The sequence below is a fragment of the Microtus ochrogaster genome, linkage group LG5 (genome assembly GCF_000317375.1).
Source record: "Microtus ochrogaster isolate Prairie Vole_2 linkage group LG5, MicOch1.0, whole genome shotgun sequence".
NCBI classification, from domain to species: Eukaryota; Metazoa; Chordata; class Mammalia; order Rodentia; family Cricetidae; genus Microtus; species Microtus ochrogaster.
In genome coordinates this window covers 15847606-15863013 of record NC_022031.1, presented here as the reverse complement: position 1 = coordinate 15863013, position 15408 = coordinate 15847606, and the positions used below count along the sequence as shown (strand labels likewise).

Sequence of the window (15408 nt, the reverse complement as noted above, 5' to 3'; positions counted from 1 at the left end):
CAACTTATTCAGGAGATCTTGTCTATGGCAGTTTCTCAGGAAATAGGGGAGCCCTCAAGACCCAGCAATACCACACTTGGGCACATAACCAAAGGATGCACTTTCTTTTCACAAGAAATTTGCTCAACTATGTTCACAGCAACATTATTCCTAATAGCCAGAACCTGGAAACAACCTAGATGCCCCTCAATTGGAAAATGGGTAAAGAAAATGTGGTACATTTTCACATTGGAGTACTATTCAGTGGTCAAAAACAGTGACATCTTGAAATTTGCAGGTAAATGGATGGAAGTCGACAAAATCATCCTGAGTGAGGTAACCCAGACCCAGAAAGACAAACACGGTATGTATCCACTCATAAGTGGATATTAGACATAAAGCTAAGGATAATCAGCCAGCCTACAGTCCATGGACCCAGAGAAGCCAGGAAGCAAGGAGGACCCTAAGAAAAACATAGATGGATTCTCCTGCAAAGAGAAAATTTTGTATGGATTCAATTCTTTCATATATGTTGATATTTACTCAGCTATGTTAAACATGATTTCTGCTACAGAGTGTTTTCTCCATTATAGAGAATGGTGGTCATTTTGCTGGTGTGAAGTGCAGTTGTCTGTGTATGTCTGCTGGTCTACTTAGTCTTTGGTGTTAAACTCAGTCCTTTTCTCACTATTTCGTGCTAGGATGCTCAATATTTTTATAGATAGAGATACGATATTCTCCAGATCTTATTTTAATGCTAGATTGTTCAACTGTGAAAGTTTTGATTCCTGTGTTTTGAGACTGCAAGGATAGGCATATAAAAACTACATAATCATTTTGATTGTTGTCATGGTGGATTGACCCTTTGGAGAAGCACATTTTCCCTCTTTGTCTTTAGGAAAAGTTTTGGTAATAAAGATTTATTTTTTCTGACAGTAGCACAAGCAACACAGATAGATCACTTTTCAGTAGTATTGGTATGGTTTAACCAGTTCATGTTAATTCCTTAATATTTCTCCTTATTATTATTCCTTTCTCCTTTTGGGATTACACTTCTATGTTAGAATTCCATACAAATCAATAAAGTAGAAAATGATAACAGTAGTGCTCAAGTTGTATGAAATATATATACACACATATATGTTAAATAAAAACATATTTAAGAAATAGAAAGATCCATTCTTAACAAATATTTGAAAAATGAAATTAAAAAGCGACTCTAAGTCATCGCTCATATTTTTAAAAGAAAAAGGGCACAAATAAATATTTTAAAAATTATTTACTTCCAAATCAGAGAAAATACTGTCAACTGTGTGTGTATGTTTATGCATGTTGTGTGCGTGTGTCTATGTGTGTGCCTGTGCCTATGGGGGGAATCCGTGTTTCTCTGTGTTATAACTGTCTGTGTGTATGTTTCTCTCTGTGTGCAGCAGTATGTGTTTGCATCTATGCTTCTGTTTCTGTGTGTATCTGTATGTGCCTATAGGTGCTGTGTGTGTGTGTGTGTGTGTGTGTGTGTGTGTTTGCATATGTGTGCATTCCATTCAGGATAAAATATAGGGCTTCTATAATGTCCTCCAGCACACAGTTGTATTTCTGTTTCACAGTGGAGGTCCCTTCCTCTCCTTGTTTGCCAGTCTCCCTTTCTTTTCTTCTCTCTCTCTCTCTCTCTCTCTCTCTCTCTCTCTCTCTCTGTCTCTCTCTCTTTCTCCTCACCTCCTCCTCCCTTCCTCCCTCCCTCTAGCTCTCCCCCCTTTCTAAGTTATTTATTTAGTCCGCATACCTGTAATTCAACATTTAGAAGGTTGGAGGATTTTAAGTTTGAGGTTAGCAAGGGCTGCAAACTGAGTTCTGTCTCAAAATACAAAAAAAAAAGATTCAAACAAGAATATTCTTACTTCTTGACCTACCATAGAAAGATAATATTTATTAGTTAGACTATTTTTTTAAAATATTTATTTATTCATTATGTATACAATATTCTTTCTGTGTTATGCCTGCAGGCCAGAAGAAGGCACCAGACACCATTACAGATGGTTGTGAGCCACCATGTGGTTGCTGGGAATTGAACTCAGGACCTTTGGAAGAGCAGGCAATGCTCTTAACCTCTGAGCCATCTCTCCAGCCCCTAGTTAGACTAATTTTGCAACAAACAAAATAACTTTATCTTACCCAGTGGCTTATTAGTTTTCAACAGCTGTATGTCATAGATATTTAGGTAGTGACTAATAAAGTTTTATTAAGTACTTTCCAGATGCTTAGTATGTCGGATGATTGCTCTAGTAAACAAAATGTTGGCAGAATTATGAAAATGACGTTTTTCATCAATTTTCTGTGCATGGAAATGAATGCTTATACTTTTTGCCCATTTCATATTTGTAATCCAGTTAAGAAAACTGAGAGAAATATGTTGATTTAGGTTAAACTGAAAAACTTAAACCAGCTCTCAGTAATTCTATTAGTGCTTTTCTTTCTGTTTGGGGAAATATGCCTCCATTCTTTTTATTTATTAATTTTTATCATTATTTTATTTTATGTTTATGGTGTCTTGCCTGCATATATGTCCATATACAACATGCTTGCCTGCTGCCTATAAATAAAGGCCCAAAGAGAGCATCAGGACCCCTGGGAATGGATTTAAAAGTGACTGTGAGTTATCATTTACACGCTGATAATAAAACCTGGGCCCCCGGAAGAGGAGCCAGTGCTCTTAGCTGCTAAACCATCTCTCCAGAAGAAGCTTTTTTGTTTTCGATGTTTTATTACAAAACACACTGATGTGGGAGTGTCATATATCAATCTGTTGATTTCATTGGTTAAGTAATAAACAAACTGCTTGGGCTCATAGCTTAGAACATAGGTGGGTGGAGTAAACAGAACAGAATGCTGGGAGAAAGAGGAAGTGAGCTCAGACTCCACAGCTCTGCTGTCTGGAGCAGAGACGCCATGCTCCTGGCTCCTGGGTGGACGCGGGGATAGCTCTGCTCTCTGAGGCACATGCGATGAGCTCCAACCCAGGATGGACATAGGCTAAAATCTCCCTGGTAAGCCACCTCGTGGGTTACACTAGAAATGTGCTAGTCCAGGTGCGAGAGTTAGCTGAGAAGAGGCTAGATAGAAATGGGCCAAGCAGTGTTTAAAAGAATACAGCGTCCGTGTAATTATTTTGGGTAAAGCTAGCCGGAGGCGGCCAGGGTGCTGGAGACGCAGCCCCACCACTCCTATTACTACAACACACAAATAGAAGTACCTAGCTATGTTGAGATTATCAGGAAAATTATAGCATAAAAGGAAAGGATGAAGCATAAGGATGTAATTACAGATTATATAAATACAAGAGAATAAAGACATCAAAACAGTGTCCAAACATTTAGATGTTTTAAGTATAGGAAACAGAGATGAGACAGCATGTCACTTCAATCAGCTGTCACTATAGTGCTGGGGACACTTCCTGGCATACTGATAAGAAAGCATGGTATATCTCTTGGTTTAGAAATCAGGATCAAAATGTATAAATAATCTCAATGGGCAGTTCAATCGGTGAGAATTAAGCTCTGGTGAGCATCAACGAGCTGTGTCGTGCTACTGCACAGTCGAATGACTGTAGGTGACAGAGCAGTGAGAGTGCCAGAAAGCTTGAAAGCATTCTGAGTTTTTTCGTCATAAAGAAATAATAAATTTCTCATTTCTACTTAAATAAGTTTGATCACCTAGGTCTTAAATTTCATGAGGTGTATGCTATCTAGTAAATGATGGCTGCAGTTCTCCATGACATCACCACTAGCCCCATAGGGATTGCTAGGTTCCAGTGCCAGGAAGGTTTTCTCTCTTATCAAGCAGGTCTTAAGTCAAATTATAGAATTGCGACTACTGGCAAGGAATGTAGAAAGTAAGAGAACTATTCTTTCCTGGGAAGAGCCTCCCAATTATTGATATAATACTAAATTTTCAGTCCTTGGTGTATTATATACATACAAGAACATTATAGGAACTGAACAGGTTATATTTACATATTAAATGAAAGTAAATATATTAAAGTGTTGGTTGTTGTTGTTGTTGTTGTTTTGCTTTTAGAGACAGGAGTTCTCTGTAGGAGCCTGTCCTGGAACTAGCTCTTATAGATCAGGCTGGCCTCGAACTCACAGAGTTGACTTCTCAAGCATGTTCTTGTTCCTTATCAGGACAACTATTGAAACTGGAAGTATACTTAACCTGTTCATGATCATAAGGTGCGCATCATCATTCTGAATCTGATTCCCATGTTGTCATTTACATTCATAATCCTCACAGGCTACAGATAGAAAAAGGAACCGATCTTAGTTTCTCTGTGGAGTTGCCAGGGAAACTCCCGGTGTTACACAAGGTCCCAAAACCCAATGCCTTAGAACAAGTGCGTAGCTACCCAGGATTTGGTTTTGATAGGTCAGGTCATCTCCTGGCCTTGCCTGGGTTTGTCAACCTAGAGCATTCAGGGGCAAATCTCGTGGCAAGTCCTGGGTATGGACTTGGAATATTTGTGGTTTATTCTACTATCTATAAACTGAAAGGTAAGGAAAGACCTTGACGATACACAGTTTTACGGGAAATTACATGATGCAATGATACAAACTGCAGATCAAAGAATTTATTTAAAGTGAGTTAACAAGCGTGGCAATCAAAGTTTTGAAGAAAATGGTACAAATCTTGTTTTTATCTACTCTTTCAGTTACAACTCTTTCTTAGGCCTCTAAAGTAGGGCTGTTACACAGTCCTACCATTCTTCCTTCCCAAACCTAACTGGGATAAATTTTGATATTTTGAATGATTAGTTTTTTAGTCTGCATATCTGAACATATAAGGTTCTAAACTGCTCTTAGCCTTTTGAACTCGAAGCATCATCTGGGAATCTCCTGCACACTTTTCTGTGCACACATCAACTCACATCTTATCCTGACAGCAGAGCAATGTGGTTACTTCAAATTTGTTTTAAGATGCATTCTGCATTAACATCAGTACGTTAATTAATGTTTTATCCGAAAAATGCACTTATTATTACTATTTTCTAGAATTAAGGTGTACTCTTAACTTTTTATCTTGCTTCACCAAACCCTTCCCAAAGAGTTTCTCAATGTGATCTAACTCATCTTCTCTTTTATGCTACTTTATTTTGTATTTTTTCTCCTTTTATGTCATTGAAAGCATCTTGGAGACCACTCTTCGTCAGGCTTTGTTGATTTCCTCCATTCTTTACTTGTCCACTTGTCAATATTTCCAACTGTGTGCTGCTACCACCCTTCACTGTCATCATGAGAATTCCCCTTTCTCTTTCTTTTAGAGTTCACCCATTCCTGGTTCCCAGTATCTTACAATTTTGGTTTATTTATTCATTGAGCTGGAGCATATCCTTTAACAGCTTTCTTCGAAAGAATGTTTATGAGGGAAACTCTCAAGGACTTTAAGTATTTCAATTGGATCTATGATTAATATAAAATTTTCAGCTCAAAGTAACTTTCTGTTGGAATTTTTAAAGACTGTTCTATCTTCTAGGACAGATATATTGCTAAGTCTGTTGTTAATTCAATTTCTTATATTTGTCCCCAAAAGCTTTTACAATCATATCTTTACTGATGTTGTTTAAAAAAATCTAAATAACAAAAGTTGAATTTTGCTTATAACTGGACTCTTAAAATCTGGGAACCCATTAAGTTCTAATGTCTTCATTGATTTGATACTGTACTCCTGAGTTGGTGGATTCATATTTAAATGAGGTGGTGACTCTCTTTGTCTCTCACTTTTTGAGTTATGAGCTTCTTTTTTCTCTAATTTGTTAAATTCACTACTCCTAATCACCGCAATTTATGTCTTCCTAGAGACATCACTTCCCCATCTTCAATTTATTTTTAAAAGAAAAAATATTTTCCAACTGTAACATAATTATAATGGGAACATGGAAGAAATTTTATATATATCTCATATATATAAAATTTTATATTATATATATTCTTGTGTTTTTTAAAAGATATAACAAGATGATACCATAATCATGTTTGCTAGTTGCTGATGATGAAGTTATTAATTTTAGGCTGATTTTTAGTAATTTATTTTAGCATTATGCAGAACAAACTTTTCCCTTGTGGTTTCCTTTAATTTATTGAAGTAATTAGACTTAAATCAGTACTCCAGTTTCCCGTTTTCCACAATTGCTGTCATATTTCCTTCTATTTATTGAGTTAAAACATTTTCTTCAAGCCCAGTTTTAAATCTCCTTGCTGTTTACTTACACAAAAGTCATCTCCAACCTAATCATTTTTACTCTCCACATTGCTCTTGATGCAGTCTTTCACAAACGATAAATGGTGAGTTTGTATCATTGTACAACATGCTTACAAAATAACCATTTCTTTTAAACATAGTTCCAAGGTCAGTAGAACATCCTCAGTGGAACTGGCGGACTAAACCACAAAGCCGTGATTTTGATGAATTGAACCACATCCTTCAAGAGAGCAAGAAGCTGGGGAAAGCCCTTGAGAATCTCTCTCGAAGTAAGTTCATTTTCTTGACAATAATTGAAATTCAGAGCCCATGTTAAAGTACAAACATCATCGCAATTGGCAGTAATCCATTTCTGACATCCTCATTATCGTTTCATAAGGCCTAGGAATACTAAGGGAGTAAGAACTGAAAAGAGGTTTGACTGTGCCCATGGCTCAGATCTGTCCACAGGCTGCACAGTGGGCAGAAGCTATAGGACCTTTGGAGCAGCTGGACTCTGGTCCCCTTATATGGTTTCTATCACATAGTTCAAATGCACGTTCAGCAGCCTCTTCTTCATTCTTCTGTTATAAAAACCACTGTTTGGTGTCGTTCTTACAAATAAGCATTTCTTTCTCCTCCATGAGTTTTGGATGTCTATACACCATTGCAGGCAATAACTGGGTCAAATTCTTCTTAAAGTCCTCTCAGAGCGTAGCATGAAGACATGGTACTTACTTTTCCCCCAGAAAGCAACATCTCTACTCTGAGGGCATGACCTGGAGATTTCACTATCTATAAGGGGAACACTACAGATAAATCACTTCCATGATATGTTTCTCTCATCTCCAAAGCACAAGAAGTTGCTGTGGCTGCCAGGGGAAGGGAGAAGCTGTGGGAGAGTGTGTCCTTCAGGCGGCTTTTCCATCACTATTAGCACTATGGGATCAGAAAATCCAACAAGCATTTTACTGACATAGTTTGGTGACTGTGGACTGTATTTGCAGACACACATGTGCATGTTATGTTTTAAGTTGCAAGTTAATGATATTCCTATCTTAATCTGTGTAGGTATTTATCCATTTCAAAAAAAGAGAAAGAAGCAGTCAGACGTCTTCATAAGTCGTTAAAAATCATGGATTCATCATAATTTTCTTTTGATGCAATCTAAGACTGATAATTCTGAAATGAGTCTCTATCTTTTTTCCCAATAGCATAGTTTTACTAATTTCATGTATCAAAGTTTGTCATTGTCCCTTGGTACACTTTTGGAAAAGTTTTAAGATATATATACCTATGTATATTGCATTATTAGACAGTACATTTATACATACCCTTATGTGTTATACATTTATAAAAATATCATTTTCATTTAGTGAACCTTTTGAGACTTTTATACAATGAAGAGAGTTGAGAAACTAAGATGCCTTGCAATAAGATGTTAAACCCTGAGATAGGATTTACAAAATTCCTGCTTTGAACTAGATTTACTTTTGAAGCAGAAAACAACAAAGTGGTTTTCAGCTTATTGTTAAATTGAAAGGAGCCTGATCCCACTAATATGGCAAAGGAACATGCTAATATTTCTGAGTCTGATGAGTTGGGGAAGTGGTTGGGCTAAAACAGCTTCTTCATTCTTTACAAACATGAGCGCCAAGAAGATGAATGAAGAACGAGCTTGATCCTTCTCCGTACCCATCAAACTGTGTCCTGTAAAACAGTGTAGCAGCCTAGCAAATACTCGCCTTGTTGTTCCTCCTAAAGCCTGGTCTGCCCCCAAAACTATTTACTTCGGGACTCTGCAAGTATTTCATGATATACATACCAGTCTTCAGTCGAAGTGTCAGTTTAGACGGTGTTTTTCCAGACTTCTTACCATGTTAGTTCAATCAAGTTTCTATAACAAAGCACCACATGCTGGTGCATTCTATACTCATAGAACATACTTCTCCAAGTTATGAATGTTGTTAAGTCCAAGATGAAGTGCTTAGCTGATCCTTGTTTAGTGACGTCCTTTTCTTGTTGCTTGTTTGCTTGAATGTTTGTTCATAGACAGTGCCTTCTTTCCGCTGTGGTGGAGGGCCAGGCAACCCTGGGGGTCTCTTTTGTGTGGGCACTAACACCATTAATAGCAGAGGAAACTGTTCTAGAATCATTTCCCAGGCTTCACCTAGTAGTGCTATAACACTGGAGTTCAGGCTTTAACGTATGAGTTTGAGGAGGACACAGATATTTGCACTTGCACACAGATGAACCTCCTGGGCAGTGTGCTGTCTGAAGCCCATGGTGGGTTTCCTTAATGCCTCAGGATAATCTGGGGAAGCAGGAACCACTCGGGCTCTTAGCAGGAGGGTAGAGGAGAGGCATCTCTGTGATTTGCTGCTTCTTACAGGTTACAGTGGAGCATTTCTCCAAAACTTCGTCTTCTTCCAAAGGGTGTGCCTGGTGAGGTCAGGTTCTCTCATCTTATTTGTTCAAAGCCTATGAGATTGCACTCTGATCTAGGGGCAAATATCTCTTCCCACTCGGTAGCCCTACTCAGACTCAGTGGGAGAAGGGCTGTTTAGGTGCGAATCTTGGGAACTGTTTTAGAATTCTTCCTGTTGCAGATACTTACCAGACTACAACATGATCAGATATGTACAACATACCAGAAATGTAAAATCAGTCATACATGAAAGTTTCTAATTCCAATCGGGTACATTAAAGACTATTAAAATAAAGTTGCATGGAATTAAATTTAGTGAGATAGATACCCTAATGTATCGATTATCAAATTTTGGTAGGCTTCATCTAAAATAAATCATTGCAATCTATTATAGTCACATCTTAGTTCTTAGTCTTCAAACTGTAGTGTGAATTTTAATTCCCAGCTCATCTCAGTATGAAGCAGGGTATGTCCAGTGTTTGTTCTCCACATGAGGAGATGAGTGCACCAGGTTGCACAATCTAATGATAAACACACACATGCAGCATACACACACACTCACACACACACATGCATGCACGTACATGCACACACACACACTCTCACACACACGCATGCACATACACACATACATGCACACACACAGACACAGACACACACACACACACACACACACACCAAGCTCCCCTCTTGAATCTGACTTTCCTCAGACGTTCTCATTTTCCCTCTTCATTTGACATACAGGGTGTCACGCAGAGCAGCTAGCGCTCAGTGTCTCCACTGGGTCCGCTTCCTGTCACCCTTCAAGGCACCAGTGACTCTGCTGGAATTACTTTCACTGTCAGTGCCAGTTGATTCCAGCTGCCCAAGAGAATGGCATGGTTTGTGGTCCTCGCCCAACTGAACTGCTCCAGTAGTTTGCACTGTTGGGTGCTTTCTTTAGACTCATTGAGCTCTGTCTTCTGCAGAGCTGGTGGCCGCCTGAACTGCTCTGCCTGTCCTCATGTCACTGCGTGTAGGGTCTTCCTTGGGAACTCTTTCTAACTTGTGATTCATCCTTTGACTCTGTTCTTTACTCTGTCTGTCCAACTCACCCACACTCACAATGTATTCATCACTCCCCAGGCTTTCATGCAAGTATTTGGATGGCATAGATGCCCACTTAGGGATACCACCACAAAGTCAGCATAAATAAAGGGAAAGAAACTTCTCCCCAAGGTGATCTTTTAGCAAGCTGCCTTGGGTGGTGTTACTATTACTAATCAAACCCTTCTACTATTCTCTCTCTCTCCTACCTTCCCTACCATAGCTAAATTACCAAACCTTGGTCCTTTTCCCTTTGAAATACATTTTTATTACTTTTCTCCTATCAGGCTCTAGTAGCTTACACTCTTAATATCATTGATTAGATGATTGGTTTAGCTAGTCATCATGACCCATTTCATTACACTCCTGTGTTGTGCCAGGAAATATAGAAACTGTTGCCCCTGCCTTGTTGATCTTATGAGTGACTCGGTTGCCTTATTCCTATGTTAAAGAAATATTGTGGACTGACTTTCTGTAGGGTGACATGAAATAAATATATTCTCATCTGGAGAATGGCTTAATGTGGTGCTGTAGAAACACAGATTCTATCCATTTTGTTATTTTTTTTCCATCTTTAACAAAAGCCATTCAATGCTGTTTCAGAAGGAGAAGGTTCCTAGGGACCCCAGTTTCTATTGCCTGGGTGTGAAAGCCAAGGTGCACTCATCATGTTTATATGCATTCTACAAAAGCTGCAAGGGAGTCTGGACACCAGCAAGTGTGTGGAACCAGGAGGAGTATGGCGATAATTTGGGAATGAGAGCTATCCTTCTGCACGCTCACAGTTTGTTTCTCCAGTAAGCCCACACTGCAGCTGAAGTGACTCTCAAGTCCTGGCACTTGTTTCACACGGCTCCACTTAAGAGCTCAGAGCAATAACTTTTAGGTATGGCCTGACCATGTCGTCAGTGTTATGTCTCACAGCTTTTAGATGTTCCACCTCCCATTGATGTGCCTCCTGTCATTTACCTGTTTAGTCTGCTCTCCTTGAAATCTCATCTGGCACAGTTTCCTTTGCTAATAACCTGCCTTTCCTTGCTTCAGGTCAACCCTATCCTCCAAGATGAACCTGCTGCTCTGTCTGACTCTAGACTGAATTTGGATTTAGGATTTTGAGACTCCATATATTTCCATGACTGTACTTCCCTGCCATTATCTGTTTTTCTTTAATCTCTTCTTCGGACCCAGAGGATTTTAAGGAAAGGGAAGTCATTCTAAGGACAGAACTCTCAGAATCCTAAGGACTTGACAGTGATTAGCACTGCACACTGTCGTGGTTTGCTGGATGGGTGCTCCAGCTGGCTCCATGTCTTCCACATATATCTCCTTTGGAGTATCTCTGTCTGCATTTCTGATCTGCTTTTCTTTAATTCTGCGTCACTGTTGTAAGATGACATGGGTTTAGTTGAGCGCAGGTTTGTTTCCTGGAAGCTTTTCCTGTGACTATGACAATGAACTGGAGGGCCATTCTCAAAAACAAGTAGGTGAAACTGTGAACAAACAAGGTGAAGTGAAAAGGCAGCCATTCCCTGTCCTGTGCATTTGGTTAAATAAACCATTTTCTCAGTGAACTCCTACACTCAGAGCAGCCAGGCTCCTAGCAGTTTATGAATTTGCTCCTCGTCTGCATCTGGCAGCTTCCCTGGAAGAAGCAGTGGTGGATGACTGTCTTCAGGCCATCCCGACAATGCCCTGTTCATCATAGCTCATGTGAAAAGACCGTGTGGAGCTTAGTAAGGGAAAGGCACTCAGCTGTTGGGAAACAGAAGGCAAACATCAGCACACTGTGACTGATAGCAACAATCTGAACTCAGTCAAGACAAGAGGGAACAGAAAACTTTTGCGGTCAGTCAATCATGAGCATACAAAAATAAATCTTCTCTGGTCTAGCAGCCTGAGGAGTTGGAGAATAACAACCCACATGGCAGAAGCACAGAGCAAGAAAGGGACTGGGGGCCATATAACCTCCTAAATCCTTTGAGGAACCTATGTTCTCTACACCCTACCTTCTAAAGATTCCCCAAAGAGCTCCCATCAGTCTGGGATTCAGCACTCAGCCAAAGAGCATTTGGGGGAATATCTTGCATTCACATCTTTCATCCTGTTTCTTTCCCTCCTGTGATAAATGTGTGGATTTGATAACATGAAATATAAAATGTAAATCATGATAAAAAAAAAGTAGAAGCAGATTATGTAACAACCGGTGGCTCACATTATCACGTGAATTTAGTGTCAGTGACAAATGACAAAGAAGATGGATAAACAGACCTGCACTTCAAGTTTACACTGTAGTTTGGAAGCTGATGTGAAAAAACATAACTTTTATACCTTTTAGAATATGATGTAAGAGCTATGAGGGTGTGGGGGACTTCTAACTTCATAACAGAGAGTGCATCGTAGCTGTGTCTAGACAGAACAAAGACAAAGATGGGGCAACTACAGAGTGTGTCACCAGGATGGATGCTCCCAGATGTGAAGGCAGATGCTCGGGGTAGGAACTTACGGAAGAGCGAGTTTTGAATTGTTGATGCGCAAAAGGATCAGAAAAGATGGAAACCGGAAGTCTAGCTAGAGACAGCTATGGGAGTAGGGACTGGCACACTCCAGAGCCTCTGAGAGCCACACTCCAACAGTCTCTGCTGCAGTCATCATGGAGCAGTGTGGCAGACAGAACTGATGAACAGAGGGCAAGGGAACCTGAAATAAAGCAGTAGCCATAAGAGGGGAGGGAAGAGTGTGGAAGATAATGTATTTTATGTAAATTGAGAACTTCCTGTGACCAAGGCTTCCTGATTATAATGAAGGGTAGGAATAGGGATAAAAAATGTACATAGTTTATTCTGTTTTAGGTTTTCTTCATAAGAAAGGCGATTTCTTCCTCCCTGTGTCCCAAATAAGAGTTCAGGAGAGTTTGAGGGTAATGTAGCATTATACTTCAAACTCTACTCCCAGATACAGTGAGACTATGGGCAGAGTCAGTCATGGTCCCGTTTCCAGAAACCAAGGGCACATCTCAGATGGCAATTTCGGGTGAAGATGAAGTTACAAGTAATGGGATGGGAGTTATAGATGCTTAGATAAACAACTCACAGGGAATGCATGCACATACTTGAGAACTGTGCAGTAAAAGGATCTAATGGAGGCAAAAAAATTAATCTTTAAAGATGTTGAATGAAAACCTGAATGTATTTATGGAATCAAGGAGGAAAGGATCCAGTGTTAGATAAAGTTTGTAAGAAAAGATAGAAATCCCCATGTTGTATGTACAGTTGGCTCCCCACTGTGCCTCCATTGCACATGGCAGTGGCATTCTCACTAGTGGGGAGTTGGGAGCTACATAATCTCCCTGTGTGCTTTTATCTGAATATAGTATGAGAGGCATCCATCCCCGTTCTCATTAGCTGTCTGGGAGTGAGGGAAAGTTTCTCGTTTTCTACTCTGGGTTATTTCCTCTTTCAGAGGTCACCTGATAACAGAACTTCCAGGAGGCGGGGTCTGCTGCAGCTCACAGTTTGGAGTGTCAGTCTGTTGTTGTTAGGGTCCATGCACTTGTAGAACGTCATGGCGGTGGGAATGTATGGTAGAGAACAACTTTCATTTCAAGACTCACAGGAGCAGAGAGCAAGGAAGGAACTGGGACCCATATAACCTTCAAAGGTGCCTCCTAGTGACAATATCTCTAGACTCCACCTTCTAAATATTTTACCACTTCTCTAAAGAGTTCCCACCAGTCCAGGATTAAGCACTCAGCCTATGAGTCTTTGGGGGGCGTTTTGTATTCAAACTATAACATTCCTTCTGGTTTTCTCCTCCTGTGAGAAACATATATGGATTTGATAGCATGAAATACAGAAACTCTATCTTTATAATAGAAAAGTTCTTAGTTTGATTGGATAATCATGAGCTATGATGCTACTTTTCCAAACATGGTTTTAAGACAAGAGTAAGAGCAGAAGTCAGCCTGTAGTAGATGGAAGGGTGGGTAGAAGATGGGGAGAGGATTAAGTCATGTGCCTTCCTATAAAAAGTATTCATGGAAAGAGAGAGTGCTAGTCATGATGATGCTTGCTTATAACCCCAGCATTTAGAAGATGAAGGTAGGAGGCTTAGAAGGTCAAGGTCAACTTTAGTTTATATTGATTTTGACACCAGTCTCCTGAGCTACATGAGACCCTGATTTTCTTTGTTTGTTTTGTTTAAAAAGTGAAGATCTGAGAGATGGTAGTAGTTAGTAGAACATAATGGGTGTTGTTTGAAGTCCGGGGCCACTTCAGTTTGGGTTCCTTTAGGGTGTGTGTGTGTGTGTATGTGTGTGTGTGTGTGTGTGTGTGAGAGAGAGAGAGAGAGAGACAGACAGAGAGAGAGAGAGAGAGAGAGAGAAAGAGAGAGAGAGACAGAGAGAGAGCTTCCAACCATCACTAGTTAGAATGCCAGCACAATGCACAACGGAGGCACAGTGCAGAGTCAACTGCACACATAATGTGTGTATTTCCACCTTTTTCTCACAGACTTTCATGCTGGATAGATAAGCTTTATAGTTTTATAAATGGTTTATAAAAGCAAAAATACTTATTATTTAGTCTGTTACAAATTAGCCAATCACAAATGAATCCCTTGGTTCTGCTGGGTGTGATGGCACACGTCTGCAATTACAGGACATAGAAGGCTCAGGCAGAATGGCTTTAAGTCCAAGGCCAGTCTTAGCTACAGTGAGACCCTGCCTGTCTCAAAACACAGAAAAGCAAGCAAGCAAGCAAACAGGAATTCTCTGCCGTAATAGAGGTTCCAGAGTGTTTACCAGGTGATTTGGTATTTTTTTTTTGCAGGTGTCTGCTTTGTGATTATCTATTACAGTAAATGGTTTAAATTCATTAATTCCAAAAATGAGCCCAGATTTGTAGTTATCAAGCTCCCTTGTGAAGTTTGGTTTAATACTGATCCCCAGTCTCTATAAGCATTGAAGGCCTTATGCAAAGCCCGACAGTTACAACCCTTCTTAAAGAAGAGCTGTGGATGTTCTCCTACGTCGTGGAATGAGTGTCTGACTGTTCATACAGAAGGCTAGAGCTTCCTGCTTCCATTGAGAAGTGTCTCATTAAAATTAGTGCAACTACTTTTAATCAGTGTAAGCTTTGATTAAAAATGAAATGAGTAATTCCCTAGGCATTTGACACTGAAAACAGAAAGTTAAACAAATTATATCTAATAGAATAATACTTACTAGACTAATTCATTAGGCAAAGTCATCAAAATATGTAAATGTTAAGACTATCTGATAATCCATATTTTTGTTAAGTATGGTCATCAGACTAACACTGTTAGTAATAGTTAAGTCAGATAGGTCTTTCTTTCAAGCAAGTTTCCCAATTAGGTAGACTGAGTTTATGATGAATCTCATTGCTCCTTCAACTGAAGTATGTCTTCCCTTTCTTCTGCACTGCTGAACATGTCCCAACCCTGGAAAACAGAGAAAGCAGTTCTTGGTGCCAGCCACGACTAGAGCATCCTGTACCCTGTAGCAGGCACTTTCTTTTCTCTCTCTCTCTCTCTCTCTCTCTCTCTCTCTCTCTCTCTCTCTCTCTCTCTCTCCCTCCCTCCCTCCCTCTGAGAGCTTATCTGTGTTATAGACAAGCTAGGTAAGTGATGTACTATTGCACTCCTTATGAATAGTGGGTTCTGAGGTG

General features: G+C 39.7%; 1 protein-coding gene across 1 annotated transcript in view; it reads left to right on the top strand.

Annotated features, from left to right (window-relative positions):
• LG5H8orf34 (linkage group 5 C8orf34 homolog) overlaps positions 1-15408 on the top strand; it is a 381926-nt gene that overhangs the window by 106624 nt on the left and 259894 nt on the right. Inside the window, exons 4-5 of the mRNA XM_026786802.1 lie at positions 316-343; positions 6372-6500. Coding sequence (XP_026642603.1) covers positions 316-343; positions 6372-6500 — 157 coding nt within the window. The remainder of the gene's footprint in view (positions 1-315; positions 344-6371; positions 6501-15408) is intronic.